At 74.8% G+C, this 17251-nt stretch overlaps 1 protein-coding gene across 2 annotated transcripts; it reads right to left on the reverse strand.

Moving 5' to 3' along the window:
* Nucleotides 1–273: 273 nt before the first annotated feature.
* GLIS2 (GLIS family zinc finger 2) lies at nt 274–14060 on the reverse strand. 2 transcript variants are annotated; one of them, XM_064520529.1, is made up of 6 exons: nt 13438–14060; nt 5614–6093; nt 5188–5364; nt 4520–4653; nt 4268–4386; nt 274–3980 (listed from the first exon to the last, which is right to left on the reverse strand). In XM_064520529.1, exons 2-6 carry the CDS (start codon nt 6049–6051, stop codon nt 3166–3168), a joined length of 1683 nt encoding a protein of 560 aa, XP_064376599.1. In that variant the 5' UTR covers nt 6052–6093; nt 13438–14060; the 3' UTR covers nt 274–3165. The 2 variants fall into 2 exon arrangements, with proteins under 2 accessions (XP_064376599.1, XP_064376598.1); XM_064520528.1 differs by lacking the exon at nt 13438–14060 and having other exon boundaries at nt 5614–5783; nt 5862–6084.
* Between the last annotated feature and the right edge of the window lie 3191 nt (nt 14061–17251).

Genomic DNA, 17251 nt, shown 5'->3' on the forward strand with positions numbered 1-17251 from the left:
GTGCGGTCCCTGCACTGCCTGCCCAGGTGCTCTCTGCCTGCTCCAGGCCCTTCCTGGCTTGCCCAGGGCTTGGCAGAGCCAGGTCTGGCATGGCTGTTCGCTGGCGCTGGCTTGGGTCCCGCGAGGGATCGCAGCTCTGTTGCCTTCAGCGCATGTCCCCCCTCCCCAGGTCTGTAGCTTCCCCTGGCCCTGGCTGCATCTCTGGCTTCTCGCTGCCACCCAGATCCGTGGCCCAGGCAAGCGGGCACCGCAACTGCAGACTGAAACAGGAGCTTACTTCAATTTCACTTTATTGTTTTCTTAATAAACTTCCTCTCCCATGGAGGAATATAGTGTTATAATCGTTAGCTTATCTCTTACTTCTGTAGTCCTTAAACTCTATGCTAACAGCGATGGAGCCCAACAGGAGGAAAATAAAAACAACCCAGAAACTACAATAGAAAGGCACTTAGAGACCGTTAAAATACTGATGTCCTGGAATGTGCAACAACAAACCAACAAACGAGCAAGAAAACGTACACCGGCCGGGGAGGCCTGGTCGATGGCCGAATGCCATGCTGTGGCAGCGCTGGGCGGCCCGTGGCGCCCCAGCCCGAGCAGGGTGAGCACAGGGAGACCGGCTCCCCGTGGGGCGCGTGGGGGTGCCGGTGCTTTGGGTGGGGGCCTTTCCCAAGCCTCAGCCCCCCGAGGGGACTCCTTCCAGCAGCAGCGGGGCTAGGACAGGGTCAGGGAGACCGCCGGTTCGGAGAGAGCTGTGAGCAGGGGTCCTGCCCAGGGGCAGGTACGAGGTACGCAGGACCCCTTTGTGTGTGCCAGCGGGGCGAGGGGGATGCCAGTGACCCCACGGGAGCGGGGGCGGTCGAGGGAAAGCTGGGCCCCCGTGCTGGGGGCGGTCACGGCCCCATGGCAAGTACGAGCGGTCCCTCGGGGAGGGAGGGTCAGGGTTGGGGATGCGTGCGCAAGGCTGGAGCCCAAGGGTCCCGACACCAGCTGGGGCAGCTTGGCAGGGTCGTCTGCCACCCCGGCAGGTGGGGGACAGCCCCATCCCCGGAGGGCTCCCTGCTTGCTCTTGCTGCTGCTGGCAGAGCCGTGCCAGGGCCCTGCAGCGACCCTGGCCCACGCGCCCGGCATGGTGCGGGCTGCTCAGCGTTCCCGTATCGCCACACGGCGCCGGGGCAGCTGGTGTCCGGCTGGCTGGGGCAGCGGGGGTGACGTGCCGAGCCAGCCCCGGCTGGGCTGGGGGTCTGCCCACGCGGAGGCCGGGCATGCGGCCAGGTCCTGGCACCGCTCGCAGCCCCGGCCCTGCCAGGGCAAGGCCGCGTGTCCCAGCCCCGGCTGCCGGGGCACAGCCAGGCCCAGCGCCCAGGTGCGTGACTGGCCAGGTGCCTTGCCGGGGCCACACGGCGCTGACGTGGCAGCGTCCGGCCCGTGCCAACGCTGCCCTGCGGCCCCGGGGGGCTCCTTCGGGAACTTGGGTCAGTGCATCCTAGGCTCGCAAGGAGAGGGTGTCCCGCATGTCCGCGTGGCTTGGGCCCTGCAGTCCCTGTGCCAGCCCAGGAAGATGCTGCCCAGGGGGCTGCAGAAACCGAGGGGCTCGGCATGGAGCACTGGCACCGCAATTCGGGCAGTGGCACCATGCCCATGTGGCAGCTCGGATAGGCGAGTACACAGTCGAGCTGAGGGCACCTAGGAGAGAGCTGGCATGGGGCACAGCAGCACCCAGCCACCACCCCCAAGTGGCACAGGCCGGGGCTGGGGCAATGGGTCCCCCCAGCGCTGCCCGCAGCCCTGCCGGTGCCCGTGGAGCCTGGCACAGCCGAGGCCGGAGTCCTGCCCGTGCTGCCTGCTGGCTGCATGCACTTGCGTTACATGGTTAGGTATGAACATAGCTAAACACGATGGCTCTGCCCCGGGCGCGGAGCCGGCGCGGTGAGCGGCATACGCAGCCATATGCCTTGTCACGGGGGGGGGGTCCGGGAGGCGACGCGGGGCTGTCCTTGGCACGGGGCGGGCGAGCACGGGCTGGCGCTCGTGGTCCAGGAGAGGGGTTGACGCCGTGCGGTCCGGAGTCTCCAAGTTCGGCCTCATCTGCAGTGCAGGAGGGGTGTTCGGGGAAGGGCAGCGGGCTGGCGTGGCAGGCGGCCGCCCCGGCGCGTGCCCAGCCAGCTGGGCTCGGCTCTCCCAGGCACGTGCTGCCAGCTCCACGGAGGGCGTCTCTTCCAGTGGTGGCACGCAGCGAGCCCGCAGGGCCGGCGCTGGCATGGCGAGGAGGGAGGGAGCGAGGCTGGCAGGGAGCGGGCACCGCCATGATGCTGCAGCTCCAGCGTGGAGCAGGGCGCTGCACGAGGCCCGCTGTGTCCGTGGTGCCATCGGCCAGCCCGCAGCTGTGCCAGGCCATGCAGTGCGGGACAGCCGGTGTGGCCGGGCTCCTGCCTAAGCTCAAGGCTGCGAGAGCGGGTCCCCGAGCTGTCACCCTGCTGTCCCCATGCTCTACCTGCTCCTCCCTGCACCAGCCACAGCAGGAGGATGGGGACAGTGGCCCCCCCCCCCCCCCCCCCCACGCCCAGACAGGCTGCGCTGGGACGGGTGGCCGACAGCAGCGTTGGGGCCCGAGGCCTCAGGCAGGGAGACACCGAGTCAGCAAGAGCAGAAGAGCCCAACTGGGGCCCTGTCGGAGCGCGGGGGGTCTGGTCGATAAATAAATAGAGGCGTCTCCAGCTGCCGAGGCCCGAGCCAGGCAGGAAGGGGTGGGGGGGGAGGCCGCCTCCCCGCAGGACCAGCCTGGAGCACCCTGGGGACCGGCTCCGCCACCGCTGCCCGGCTCCGGCAGGGGCCTGGGACTGCGCCTGCAGTGTCTGGCCGGGCTGGGCCTGCTCTGGCCGGGGTGGGGCTGGCAGAGCGGGGGGGCTGCGAGGCGGCTGCTGGAGTGCGTCGCGCCGGGCTGAGCCCGGCACGGGGTCGTAGCTGGCCGTGGCCGCCGAGGGATTATTGCTTTTCTCAGAAGAGTCCGTTTCTTCTTTCGTGAAGGTTAAAAACAAGAGAAAGCCAAAGTCTGGGGCGCGGGATGGCGTGGTGGGGTGACGGCGTGGGGTTTGCACCCCCGGCCCCCTCCCAGCCGGGGTCTGCCCGCGGGCTCTGCAGCCGGACCTGGGCATCGTCGGCCTCTCAATTCACCACGGCCGGCTTGAGCAGCACGGAGCCGGGCGGGATGACGACCCAGCCGGGCGGCAGGGCCTCGGGGCTGCCCACCGAGTTCACGCCGGTGGAGAGGTCCAGGACGGCGCCGGGCAGCATCGCCAGGCTCTCGGGGGTGGCCCTCAGCCGCGCCAGCTCCGTCCTTTCGCACGACTCCTTGCGGCTCTCCAGCCCCTGCGACTTGCCGCTTTTGGGCAGCCGGCCGTCAGCCCCGTGGCACTTCTCGGCCTCCACCTTGCCCGCGCCGGCGAGCAGCGACATGACGGGCAGCCCCAGGCCGCCCGCCGCGAAGGGGGACGACAGCAGCGGGTTCTTGGCCAAGTTCAAGGGGGCCCCGTTGAGGGAGAGCACGGGGCTGGGCAGCGCGGGCAGGGCGCCCGAGCCCACGGCCCCGCAGCCCAGGGCGCTGAGATCCAGGGGCGCCGGCGCCAGCGGGATGGGCAGCGAGGCGCCCAGCCCTGGCAGCCCGTGCGGGCCGAAGAGCGCCGCGGGGTTGGGGATGATGAGCTGCGCCCCGTTGACGTAAGGCACTTCCGCCGAGCCCAGGGGCGTCTTGGGCGGCTGGTGGACCTTGAGCATCTCCTGGTGCTCGTGGGACACGAAGTGGCCGTGGGCCTTGATGTGTTTGCGCAGCGAGCTGGGGTCCGTGTAACGCTTGTGGCAGCCTGGCATCTTGCAGTAGTAGGGTTTCTCCACGTAGTGGGTGCGGGTGTGCTTGAAGCGGTCGCTGGAGTTGGAGTAGCGCTTGTTGCAGCCTTCGTAGGGGCAGATGTAGGGCTTCTCGCCTGCGGGAGGGCACAGAGCACTGCCGTCTGCCCAGGGGCCGGCCAGCACGGCTGCCCCCAGCACAGCACCCAGCCCGGCTGGGGCCTGCCCGGAGGTCGGCAGCCCCCCCAGGGTCCCCTCGGCTGAGCGGGACATCTCTGGCTTCCCCCCCCTCCCCCCTTGGCCGAGCGGGACATCCCTGGCCATTCCCCCCCGGCACTGGCCCCCAGGGACAGCAGCTCCGGGTGGTGGGCGAGGGGGGACTCGTCCCTGCCACGCGAGCGAGCCGGGCACAGCGTCCACCGACCTGTGTGCGAGCGGTTGTGGATTTTCAGGTTCTCCAGGCGGGAGAAGCTCTTGTTGCAGGTGGGGCAGCGATGCGGCTTCTCGTTGGTGTGCGTCCGGATGTGGATCAGCATCTTGTACCTGCGCCAGCGAGGGCCGCCCGGCTGTTAGGGGGGCCTGCACCGGCCCACAGGCCCTGGCCCCTTATCGCCCCCGAGCACCGGGTTCATGCCCCCCCCAGCTGTTCGGAGCAGCCCCTGTGCCCCCTGCCCACCTGGCGTTGAAGCCCCGGCCGTGGCGGGCGCAGCCTTCCCAGTGGCAGCAGTACCCCGCGTCCTTCTCGGGCTTGACGTGGAAGTCGTTGACGTGGTCCACGAGGTCTTGCAGGAGGTCGAAGAACTGGTTGCACTGTGGGCGGGAGGGATGGGGGTGAGATGGGGATGGCGGGGGGGACACCAGGGAACGCCCTGCGCCCTCCAGAGAGCCTCGAGAGCCAGCGCCATCACGGGGGGTCCTGCCCCCCGCCACCCCACTCCAGGCCCCCCAGCTCCACCTGGCGCACAGCGTCAGCCAGCGACTGGGGACAGCGAGGTGGAAACTTTCCTCTGCCCCTCATCACCGCGTGGCCCCGTATCGCCCCTTGCATGGCCTCCAGCCTCGAATCACCTCCCCAGCCCCAAAACACCCCCACGTGGCCTTCCGACCCACGTGTGAGCCCTGTGCGGCGTCCCAGCCCTGCATCACCACCCGCATCCTTGCAACATCCCAGTGTGGCCTTCCCGTGCCGTATCGCACCCCTCCCCAGCCCGAGCACCTCCACGGAGCCTCCGAGCCCCACATCACCCTCCCAGCCCCACGTCACCTCCCCAGCCCAGCGTCACCTCCCCAGGCCCAGGTCCCCCAGCCTCTGCCAGCCCTGCAGAGGGGGCATGCAGAGCGCACCTTGGACCAGCGGCACACCAGCTGCTTGGGCAGGGGCAGCTCTGGCGAGAGGCGCTTCTCCTTGGGGGGCGGCAGGAAGGCGGCAGAGGGCAGGTGCAGGGCCCCCCCCGCGCCCAGCGGCAGGAAGAACTGGAAGGAGCTGGGGATGCCATCGATATAGCGCAGGGACTGGAAATCCTGGCGGCAGAGCAGAGCCCGGCGGGTGGGTGACGGCACAGAGCCGCCCCGCGGCGGGGACGCCGGCCGGAGCGGCGAGGGGGGCTTCCGGCATGGCACGGCACGGCGATGCTGGCGTGGGGGCACGGCCCCGCAGCCGGTTTGGGGAGGAAGGAGCCCGGAGGGCGCCCGGGGAGCCGGTGCCTGGTGCAGGAGGGCCACGCGGTGCCCCGAGGGCCGCCCGCGCTCGGCCCCGGCGGCTGTACTTACGTGCGGGGTGGGGACGGGCAGGTCCCCGTTGCCCTGCCGCTCGGGTGAGAGCGAGGCGGCACCGCCGGGCGACTCCACGCCCGAGGGCGGCGAGAGGCTCAGGTCCATCATGGGCACGGCGGCGAAGCGGGCGTCCCGCTTGTCGAGGAACTTGGAGTGCGCCAGGAGGCCTGGGGGGGGCCGAGCGGTCATGGCCACGCTGCCCCCCACGCCGCCCCACTGCCCCCCGGCACGCGCGGCGGCCTCACCGGCTGGCGGCGAGCTGGGCGAGCCGGGCGCCCGCGGCGGGGCGGCGGCGGCGCCCTCATCGGCGCGGGGCGGCTCGCGGGGTGGGCCCCGGGGCCTGGAGCCGGCCAAGCCCCGCTCGCGCTTCTCCCTGGCGGCGCGCAGCTTGGAGATGCTCAGCTTGAGGTCCAGCGGCTCGTCCAGCGAATGCATGGCGCCGGCGGCGCTGCCGGGGCCGCGGGCCGGCCGGGCGGGCTGCGGGGCGCAAGCAGAGGGAAGGAGCCGGTGAGCGGCGCCGCTCGAGGCATCGGCCCCCGGCGGTGCCCGGACGCGCCAGCCGCGGGCCCCCCCGGCCTGGCGCGGGCTCAAGGCCGAGCGGGGCGCAGCGGCTGCGGGCGAAGGGCAGGGCGCGGGGCTGCCCATGGGGCGGGAGCGCTCGGCCCTGCCCGCCGCCCGGGCCCGCACCCCGCGCCGAGGACGCCGATGGGGCCCTCCGCGCGTCGCCACCCCCGGGGCCGCCCCGGCCCGGCCCCTCAGCCGATTACCAAACCCCGCCGGGAATTGCCAAATCCCCCCCGCGCCACCGAGCACTCGGGGGCCGCGTGGCCCCTCCGGCCGCCGTGGGCGCGGGAGGCCTGCGAGCCCCCGGCCCCCGCCACGGCGCCGGGCACCCCGGCCCCAGGGGCAGCGGAGGGCGGGGGCGGGCCGCCAGCCCCCCCCCCACGGCGAGCCGGGCGGCCGCGCCGCCGTCCCCTGCCCCGGGAGGCGGAAGGGCTCTGCGGCCGCCGAGCCTGGCGCGCTTCCTCTCCCCTCCCCGCCGGGGCCCCTTTCCCCGCCGTGCCAACGCCGCCGCCTGCCAGGGCCGGGCGGGGGGCTGCCGGCGGCGCGGCGCGGCCGCAGCTGCCTTGCCCCGACTCGGTTTCCCCCAGGACGCGGTGGGGCGCCCCGAGCCCCCCCTCGCCGGGGCCCATCTGCAGCCCCCGGGGCCGCGGCCAGCCGCTCTGTGGAAACCTGCCACCTCTCGCGGCCCGCTCGTCCCTCTCTCTGACCCCCGAGAGGAAGGCGGGGGGGATGCCCCCACCCAGCTCGGCCCCCCCGCCCAGCCCAAACTGCAACGGCCCCACGCCAGCCCCGCCACGACTACGCCAGGAGGCGGCTGAGAACGGCAAACTCGTTGCAGGAGTGAGCTCCCAGCCAGCGCGGGGCCAGAGCCCCGCAGGCGGCAGCCCCGGACGTGCCTCCCGCGGCAAGGCGGGGGGCTCCCCCCATCCCCCTGCCCCGCGGGAGCTGCGCCCCGAACCTGGGGTGAGGCGGGGGGGCCGCGGCGCCCCCCCTCCCTTCCGCTCCCACGTGGGGCGGTGATGGCAGAGCAGGCGCCAGCCCCCGCGGGGCCCCTCGTCCGGGGCCGCCCACGGGCACGGGGCCCGGCGCGGGCGGGAAGCGGTGCCGCCGCGGGGGGCACCTGCGCGGCAGGGGGCGGCGGGGCCCGTGTCCCCCCCGGCCGGGGCGGCCACCTCCCGGCGCTGGCGGGGGGCCAGCCCGGCTCAGACGCCGAGGAATGCGGAGGAGCCGCGCGGGGGGTGGCGGGGGCCCGGCCGCAGGCAGGGACGGGCAGCGGGGAGACCCAGCCCGCGTCCCCCCCCCACGGGGCCGGCCCGGGGGCGTGATGGCGGCGGCACGGCGGGTCCCTCGGGGTCGCGCGCCCAGGCGCCCGGGGGGCCAGTGAGGTGGGGGGCACGGGCCGCTCCGGCCGCCGGGGCCCCACTGCTGTGGGCACCGTGGCGCCCGTCCTGCCACCCCACTGGCACCCGTGGGCACCGGGCTGCCCCATGTCCCTATGACCTGCCCTATAGCAGGGTCCCTGCCCCAAGTCCCCATGGCCCTACAGCCTGCCCCATAGAGGGGTCCCTGTCCTGAGCCCCTCGTGGCCCTACAGCCTGCCCCATAGCAAGGTCCTTGCCCTGAGGCCCCAAGGCCCTCGGGCCTGCCCCATAGCAGGGTCCCTGCCTGGAGTCCCCATAGCCCTACAGACTGCCCCATGGCAGGGTCATTGCCCTGAGGCCCCCACAGCCCTAGGGCCTGCCCCATAGCAGGGTCCCTGCCCCAAGTCCCCATGGCCATAGGGCCTGCCCCATAGCGGGGTTTCCGCCCTGAGCCCCCACAACCCATGGGCCTGCCCCTTAGAGGGGTCCCTGTCCTGAGCCCCCATGGCCCTGGAGCCTGCCCCATAGCAGAGTCCCTACATCAAGCCCATCGCCCTGGGTCCTGCCCCATGTGCCCCACGGCTCGTGAGCTCCAACCAACCCTGCCATGCGCAGCCCCACGGCCCAGCGCACAGCTCTAGTGTGGGGGACGGATGGACGCACAGATGCTGCACAGACGGATGGACGAAAGAAGATGGGGGGGGCAACGCACCCAATGCCCCGACATCTCCCCACCTGGGCCTGGCCGAGGGAGGGGGCCGGGAGGCGGGCAGGCCGCCCGGGGGTCGCGCACCGGCGGGGGCCACGGGCTGGGGGCCGCTGCCGGCTCTGCGTGGCGGCGCCCCACGGGGCAGCGCGCGGAGGCGGCCCAGGGGACGGGCGCAGCCCCGTTCTATTTAAAACACTTTAAAAAGTTTATTTAGCCATTTCCTCTTCCTGCCAACAAGACGCAGCGCTTCGGCCGCCCCCTCCCGCGCCCCCCGGCCGCAGGGGGCCCCGGAGCGCCCCGCGACCCCTGGCCCACGCCGCCGTGGGGCAGCCAGGCTCGGCTCCCGGGGGACGGGGGTCCTGCAAGCCCTGTGCCGCCCGGGCCACGCAGGGTGGGCGTCGCGGGCGCGCCGGGGCCCCACGGCGGATTCCTGAGCGGCCCCGGGGAGCCGGCCCGGGTGGGGCCGGTGGGAAACGGCCTCCAGCCGCTGACGAAATGGCTCCCGCCAGCGAGCGAGCGGGCCGGCGGCTGCCAAACCAAACGGCCCCGCGGCCCAGCAGCTCCTGGGAACGGGCCCTCCCCGGGGCCCCCGCCTCGCCGCGACGGGCACCGGCGCCCCGGCGCTGCCCGCGGCGGCTGCAGCGGAGGGGTGGGCACCCCCCCGGCAGGCTGGCCGGCCCCCAAGGCCACCCCGAAACAGCCCCGGGCCAGCGTAACGCAGGACGCGCCGGGGTCGGCAGCCTCCTCGCCTCGCCCACCGTGGCCTGCTCGACCAGCATGGCGAGCGGGCGGCCTGGGGACGTGCTGTGCCCAGAGCATCCCCGGCGCTGCCGTACCCGGGGACACCCTCCCCTCTCCGACGGCACCCGGGGCCCTTCTCACAGCCGGGGCAGCGCCCGCAAGCAGAGCCCCGACACGCTCAGGACACCGGGCCCCGAGGCGAGCACGGCCCCGGGCACGGCGCGACCGCGCTCCTCCGACACAGCAGGCACCGTGCCGCATCCTGCCCCCCGGCCCGTCCGCGGCGGGGCGGCAAAGGGGCAGGGGGGCCGGCCGCCCCCCGGGCCAGCCGCACCGCCAGGGCCCGGCAGCTGGCCGGCAGCCGGGGAACAGCAAACAGCTCTGAGCTCAGTTGTGCTGTGCAAATACCATTAAGCGGCGGCGCGGCGAGGCCCCCCCTCCCGCGGGCACGCTTAACCCCTTCCTGCGCCCGCCGGGCCGGCAGGCGGGGCGGGGGGCCGGCGGTGGGTGCCGCCGCGAGCCAGCGCGGCCCCGGCTACCCGCGGGGCCGCCCGACGGCCCCCCACGCGCCCCCCGCTCGGGGGCTGGCCTGGTGGGAGCTGCCGGCGGTGCGGGGGCCCCTCGCCGGCCCCCGCGGCGGCAGCCTGGCCGGCCCCTGTGCAAGGCCCCTGCCCTGTGCCGCCTCCTCCCCCGGCGGCCTCTCCTGCCCGCCGGCACACCAGCCAGGCGCTGGCAACCCCCGTCCCCGCCGCCGCTTCCCCTCGCAGCCCCGGCCGGGCTGGGACGTCAGCGCGGGGCCCGCGCCCGAGCCCCAACGCCGGCGCGGCCCTTCGCCCGCTCCCGGGAAGCGCCTCGCGCCCCAGCCCGCGGCGGGGAGGGATGCCAGGCCCGGGGCGAGGCAGCGGCTGCGGAGCGCCCGCGCCGGGGCCGCCCTGCTCTGCGGCACGGCGGGGGCCCCTCTCCCCCCCCGGGCCTCCGCCTGCCCCGGCCCTGGGAAAGGGACGTGCTGAAAAAGATAGAGCGGCGTCCCGAGCGTTTCACCTGGGCTCCTGCCAAGGGGAGCGCGCCCAGCCCCGAGCCGTCTGCGGAGCCGCAGCTGCGACGTGAAACCGGCCAGAAATAGCAAGAGCGAGGGGAGAGCGGGAACACGCAGGAGGTGCAGGGACTGTCCTCAGCGCCTGCCGATGCGCCCGGGTGCGGGGGGGGGGGGGGCGCGGGGGAGCCGGGCAGAGATTTCCCGAGAGCCGATTAATCTGCGGATTAGACGCGGCGAGGAACATCGAGGATGGCACGGTGCAGGGGGAGCCCCCGCGGGGATCCCGGGCGCCGCGCCGGGCAGAGAGGGGCTGGCGACCGGGCCCGAGGCCGCGCGGGGACGAGCCGGGGCGGGGGCTAACGCCGATGCGGGAGATCGTCTGCTGCTGCAGACACCCGGGGGAAAGGGGCGGGCTGGGCTCGGCCCCCCCTCGCCGCCGCTGCCTCGCCAGCGCTTGGCACGACCGGCGGCAAGGCGGGCTGGGCGCAAGGGCGGCCCGGGAGCGCAGGCAGCAGCAGGGAGCCCACGGGCCCGGACCCCTTGCAACAGGCACAGCGTCGCAGGACGCATCCCCGCCGCACTGCCAGCGGCTCCCCGGTCCGCACAGCTGCCACCTGCCTGCCTCGCGTGCCCCCTCCGACGGCGGGTCCCCCCGGCGTCCCGTCAGCCACCACCGGCCCCTGCTCTTCCCCATCCTGTTGCACCCCCATTCCCGGCAGTGCCAGCACTCAGCATCACCTCCGAGAAGGCCAGTAGCCCACGGGTGTTCACCAGCGCGTGAGCCCGCTCGCTGCCCACAGCTTGGGTGACCGCTCTCTGCTCCCGCTGCCGGGCGCCAGCGCCCATCCCCACTCCTCCTCGCCAGCCTCTCGCGCCCGCTGCCCCGTGCCGCGGCCTGACGCCCAAAGGCTTCCCCACTCAGACACGGCCGTGGCTCCATCCCACGGTCCGTGAGCCCTGGCTGGTGCCACCGGCTGCCCCCGGGGACCCCGTGCCCCAGGCTCGGAGATGCCACGTGGTCCCCAGTTGCAGCACAGGGCCCAGAGAGGCCAGTGGGCCCTGGGTGTCCCGATCCAGCCGGGAAAGCCCATCCCCCTGCAGCCACACACCTAACACGCGGCTGAGCAAGCACTGCGAGAAGGGCCCAGACCCTGGCACGCCGGCCCCAGGAGCATCATGCGCCGGTGGCCGGAGGCAAGGAGCTGCGGGGCTTTGCTAGCCAGCGCTGGGCACGGGGCCAGCAACGAGCGGCTCCTCGGGGCCCTTGGCTGCCAGGCCCCTGCCGCAGGCTCTGCCCTGCGCCGCCCGCCGAGCCACGCTGCTCTCCCCATGCTGGGATTGGGGCTGCCCGGCTGGCTGCGCCCAGCGCGGGGGCGTCCCAGGGCAGGCGAGCAGCCAGAGGCTGCGAGCAGGGCGCCCCACGGGCACAGGCTGGCCCCCAGTGCCCTGCCACCCCCTGCGGAGGGGACGCTCCCAAAATCACTGCTGAGGCGCCGCACAGAGGGAGGGGGCCAGCGACCTCCCCCCGGCCGGCCGCGGGGGCTCTATCCTGCAGCGCCGGTGGTGCACACATCCATACAGCACCTTGCACGCCAGCAACGCGCCCCGGCGGCTCGCTCGGCGTGGGAACCGTCCGGGTAGGGATGCGGCTGAACGGCGCCAGGACCAGGCGCACGGCCGGTCCCGGATCCTCCCGCGCGTTAAAGCTCAGCGGCACCTGGGTTACGCTGCCGCAAGAACCAAGCGCCCGCACCGCTGCTGGAGGGGGCTGGGCTGGGTGCCGGGCGAGCCCACGGGCTGGCGGGCCCTGGAGCGGCCGTGGCAGGGCGAGGGCAGCGCGGGCATCCCGCGGGCACCGGGACGGTGGGGCGAGGCGCCACAGGGGCCTCCTCCCGGGGACGGCACGCGAGGTCAGGAACGAGCCCCTGCGCCAGCGCCCGGGGCTGCGACGGCGGGGATGTTTTGCACAAGCGGGTCAGGCGCTCAGCACCCCCAGCCCTTACAACCCCACCGCTCCCACTGTCACTGAATTCGGCCCCTAAGGGGACGTGGGGGGTCCGGGGGGATCCAGGCCAGGCACAGCTCCCCACATCTCTCCTTGCAAATGTAGCCCAGGCTTTGCCATCCTGGTCCGCATCCCACCGGTGCAATCTGGCCGCCGCGTGGTGGGCTCCCTCGGGAGCTCCCCGTCGGCCCGCGCCAGGCGCGTGGTGCTGCGGCGGGGAAGACCGCAGCACGGCGGGACGTTGGGGGCTGAAGGTGGGAGCACGCACCGGGGCAGGCACCAGGAGCGGTTGAGAGGGTGTTTCCCGGGCGCGCACTCGCCTGCTCCGGCCCCGACTCTCGCGCCGCCTTCCCTGCCGCATCCGTCGCTGCCCCGCGTCCCAGGTGATGGGGACAACAGGTGACCGCCAGCACGCGGCCACGGGGTACAGCAAAAAAGCGCGCTTTGCTCCTCTGCGCTCGGCTCAGAAAACGCAGGGAAACTTCGGCATCTCCCCGTGGGGAGCTGGCACCCCTGGCCCGGCAGCACCCGGCGCAGGGCCACCGAGGCTGCCGCCCCTGCGGCAGGCGGTTCGGCCGAAGCCGAGGGGACGGCGCGGCGGGCAGAGCCGCCAAGCACGTCCCAGGCCTCAGCCGCCCGCCGGGGAACCAAGGTCAGGACGGCCGCTCCGCCGGGCGCCGCGCCACCGGCGACCCCCCGGGGCCTGGCTTTGCCGAGGAGCAGGCGACAGCCGCCGCCGCGAGGCAGGAGCCGGCGGCAGAGGGACGCTGGGGTCCCCGGCGTCGAGCGAGCGGGGCCATGGGCTGCACCGGCGGGTTGCAGCGCCGGGGTGCCGGCAGCCCCCGCCACAGCCCCCCGGCCCCCGCGGTGGCTCCCCTCGCTGCTCCGGCACTCAGCGCCGCGCTCCATCCGATTCCTCGCCAGCCACCGGAGCCGGTCGTCCCCACGCCTCCCCGGCTGCAGCGGCCCCCCCGGCCCCGGCGCTCCCCGGGGCCGGCAGGTGCCAAGCGGAGGACGCAGCCCGGCTCCCCGCAGCCCCGGCCCCCCCGGGGGGCCCCCGGCGGCAGCGCCTCTCCTCCCGCCGCCCCCCCCGCCGAGCCCCGGGGATGCGGGCAGAGCTCGGCGCCCGCGGCCCCGCTCCCCGCCGGCACCCCGGGGTGGGGGGGGGCTCCCGGCGCGGGGGAGGGACGGCGGCACCGGCGCTCCCCGGCTCGCGCTGCGGCCCCGCTCCCCAAGCGGCAGCGCCGGGGCAGGCGGCGGGGGGGGAGCGAAACTTCCCGGGGGGCGGCCGGGGGCCCCCCCTCCGCGGCGCAGCGGGGCCCCCGCCGCCCCCCGCCGCCAGCATCCCCCGGCGGCCGCGGCGGCGCCACAAAGAGCCGGGAGGGGCCCCGGCGCGATCGCCTACCTGCGGGCGGCGGCGGCGCGGCGGCGGCGGGGCTCAGCGCCGGCGGCGGCTCCGCGGGGCCGGGGCGGGGGCCGGGGCGGCGCGGCGGAGCGGGCCCCCCCGCCGACGGGACGCCTCGCCGCTCCGCCACATCTGCAGGCGCGGGGCCGCCTCTGGCGGCGGGGCCGGGGCCGGGGGCGGGCGGGGGCGGCGGCGGGGCCCCCCCGGCGGCGGGCGGGGGCGGCTCCCGGGGCGGCGCGGCGCGGGGGGGCGGCGGCGGCGGCGGCTCTGCCCGCCGTGATTTATGGCCGCCCTGCGGAGCGCCCCGCTAGGACCGGCCCCGCTCGGCCGCGGCCCCAGCCTCCATTCGCGGGCGGGGAGCTGAGCGCATGCCCGGGCCGGCCCCTCCGCCGGGCGGGGGGCCCCGGGGGGCGGGGGGGCAGCGCCGGGCGGGGGGGGGACCGGCGCCCCGCGGCGCACGGGGGCGGCGGCGACTCCCGGCGGGCCCGGGGGGGGGGCTCTCGCGGCCCCCGGCGGGGCAGCGCGGACGCGGGGCGCCCCGCAAGGTCACGCCCGCCGCCGCCCCGGCACAGGCGATGCGGCAGAGCCGAGCCGTCCCCGCGGCCGCATCCCCCCCTCCCCGCGCCGCCCGGGCCCCGCCCGCCCTCGGCCCCCCCGGGCGCCGGATGCCGGCGGAGGGGGAGCCCCGGGGGTCCCCGCGGGGGCGGGGGGGCCCGGCCGGGGCGCAGGAAGCTGGGTCGCGCGCACCGGATCTTCCCTTTCCGGTGCCCCCCCCCGGGGCCTTTTCCCGGGAGGGACCCGGTCTGCTCCGGGAGGGGCGGCCGGGGGGTGGGGGTGGGGATCCCCCTCCCCGCAGGAGCGGCGTGACGTCACGGAGCGGGACTGGCGTCACGGCTGGCAGGGGCCTCCCTCATGACGTCACCTGCCCGCCGGGAGCGGGGGGGGGGGGGGGGCGGCGGCCGGGAGCCGCCCCGACGGGGCGGGCGGGGGTTGTCCCGGGGCGCCGGGGCCGCGGCTCCTTCCGGAGGCAGGATGTGGCGGGCAGGCCCGGATGCTGGAGCCGTGACCGGCTGGAAACTCCCTCCCGGGGCCGGGCGGGGGCGGGGGCAGCCGGGCCGCCCGGGGGCACCTGGCGCCCTGCCCGCCCGCTCCGCAGCCGCCCCTGCCCCGCCGGTGCTGCACAAGCCGTCGGGGCCCCGCTCCCCCCCCAGGTGGGGACGCCCCGGTGGTGGGGACATCCAGCCCCGCACACCCCCGCGGCAGCGGGCGAGCCGGGACGTCCCCGGCCACGGGGCAGGCCTCGCTCCCCGCAGGTGGCCGGTGCCCGCAGGCAGCGGAAGGAAGCGTCCCACCGGAGTGCGTCGGTGATGGGAACACAGGGCTCCCACTGGCGGGGTCTCCTCCGGGCCCCCCCACGGGGCATCCGAAGGGGCGAACGGCGCGTGCCCCCGCACCCGAGAAGCGGCTGGCTCTGCAGCGCCAGCTGCGCAGGAACCGCGCCGGTGAGCACGTGTCCGGGGCGCCGCCGGGCGCCTTGCGGGCTGGGCACCCGGCCAGTTTCCCAGCTCCGGTGAGAAACGTGGGTGCAGCACCGCGGAGCGGGCCTGACAGCGGAGAAAACCCATGTGCGGGGCTCCGTGGCGCTTTGCTCGGCCCTGGTGGCCCTCGTCCCCGCTCGGTGCCCGCCAGCCCCGCTCCCCTGCCTCCGCCCTTCCCGGGGGGCTTCGCCTCTCTGCGGGCAGGACGGGCCACTCGCTCTGTTTCTGGCACTAGCGGGGAAATACCGGGTTGACAGGAAAGACGATCCTGGCGCCGGAGGCACGGGGCCAAGCCCGGCTCAGCCCCTGCAGGCCCAGGCTCAGCGTGGCTGGCGGCACGGCCAGCTGCGGGGCAGGACGGAGCACGCTTGGCGCAGGAGGAATTTGCTGCCTGTTTCACCTCCCGAGGCTTCCCCAGAGCATGTGCAAAAGCAGAGAGTTCTTTTTTTTCCCTCTTTTTTTCTTGCGAGGCTTTGCAGTTGTGCGGTGCGGGCAGGATTTTTGCAGCATCGCTGAGGCCCCACCTGGTCCCCGGGTGACCTCCTCCTCCCCTGCTGCTGGCCGCCAGCACCTCGCTCCGGCGCGCAGAGGCTCGGGGAAGCAGCTGTCACCAATTTTTTACTCTTTCTTCCTTCTTTCTTTCTTCTTCTTCTTTCTTTTTTTTTTTCTAACGTGGGAAAAAAACAATGTCTCTCCACCAATATTGTTCTTGGAAATGACTGAGCCGCTTCAGCTGAAATTTGGAAAAGAAAAGCTGCAGCCCGAGGCGGCACAGGCGGCTGGCACAGGCGGCCGCAGCCCGGGCGGCGCAGAGGCACCGCCGCCAGCGACTCGAGCGGCATCTTAGGGGAAGCGTTGGGCAACCCGCGGTGCTTCGAGGCCATCTACTGCCGTGCGGGGTGGCCGGTGAGGCCCCACGGGGCGCCCGCAAGCGCGGTGCGTGTGGCCCCTGGGTTTCGGCTCGGGGCGGCTGCTCCGGGGGCCGCTGGCCGGCCGTGCCACCCCGCGCTGGCTGAGGGAGGTGGCCATGTCGCCAGAGCAGGACTGCGGGGCACCAGGGTTCCCCAGCAAGGACCGAGCTCCTCTCCGGGCCCTGCTATGGGGCTGGGGGCACCTGCCGTTGGGGGTTTTGGCGGCTCCGGCCCACGACCATTTTGTGCCTTGCTCCCGCCGGGAGCCTCTTCCAGAGCCTCCCTGTTCCAGCAGTTATGGAGCAGCTCCTAATTCCCAGCCCGGTTTCGTCGCTGGCCTCAATCTCCCTGTCTGTTCCCACGCCGATGTTGCCGGCTCGCTGCGAGCGGCCCCCCGCCCCGAGGCCTTGCGAGACAGCCCCCCACTGCCCGCGCCGCGCCGGGCCCTCCCCTGGGGTGCCGGCCAGCGGAGCCAGGGCCCGGTCGTGCCCGTTGCCCGCGGCAGCATGGCCGGGTCCTTGGGGGCTCCGGTGGTGCGGCGGCGGCCAGCGGGCCCCCATGGGGCCAGGGCCCGGGGCGGAGGCCCGCTCGCGCCCTCGCCTCTGGTATGCGGCTGATTCACCGCGGAGCAGCCGCGTGGTGCCGCGGCCTCGCCGACATCTGGAGGGCTGAATTCCTGGAGGAGAGCGCCGAGCCGGCTGCCAGCAGAGCCGGCGGCCAAGGGCCGGTGGAGGAGCAGCAGGGGAGGAGGAAGGCGGAAGGCGGGGGGGGGGAACGGGAGTCCCCCACGTGTTCGGGAAAGCATGGCGAGGAGGGGGCCCGGCCTGCGGTGACCGGGCGCCACGACGTGGCCCAGGGAGGCCGAGTGTGGCGGGAGAGGCCGGGCAGAGCCTGCCACCAGCGCAAAGGGGCTCCGGCAGCGCTGGGGCGGGGGGGCCATGCTGGCCAGAGCCCTGGGGCAGGGAGGGCCGGGCCAGGGGCACAGGCGGGGATGGGGGACAGGCAGGGCCCAGGCAGGACCTGTCCCTCCAGCTCCTGTGGGGAATGGGGCTCGGAACGGCCAGCAGCTCTGCGGGGCGGCCGAGCCTGGGCCAAGGAAGCAGGGGAGGAAGGAGGAGCCGGGGGGGACAGTCCCTCCCATCACGCCCCGGGGGGCTCGGGCCTGCTGGCATGGGCAAGGCCTGGCCATGACGGGGGGGGGGCCAGGACGCTCCTCCAGCGCGGGGGGCTGCGGGTCCGGCCCTGACACGGCTGTGGTAGCTCATCGTAGCGGGGGCCACGGGGGTCCTGCGCCCTCTAACAGAAAACGCCAGGCTGAGGGCGAGGAGACCTCCACCGCGTCCACCTGGAGCGTCCCCCGCGCTG

This window comes from Dromaius novaehollandiae, chromosome 14 (assembly GCF_036370855.1).
Source record: "Dromaius novaehollandiae isolate bDroNov1 chromosome 14, bDroNov1.hap1, whole genome shotgun sequence".
In the NCBI taxonomy this organism is placed as follows: Eukaryota; Metazoa; Chordata; class Aves; order Casuariiformes; family Dromaiidae; genus Dromaius; species Dromaius novaehollandiae.

Coding starts and splice junctions, on each gene's coding strand:
- GLIS2 (XM_064520529.1), bottom strand. CDS start 6,051: ATGCATTCGCTGGACGAGCCGCTGGACCTCAAGCTGAGCATCTCCAAG. Junction 5,365..5,613: donor TGCCCGTCCCCACCCCGCAC/GTAAGTACAGCC, acceptor CTCTGCCGCCAG/GATTTCCAGTCCCTGCGCTA. Junction 3,981..4,267: donor CCACAACCGCTCGCACACAG/GTCGGTGGACGC, acceptor GCCCTCCCGCAG/GCGAGAAGCCCTACATCTGC.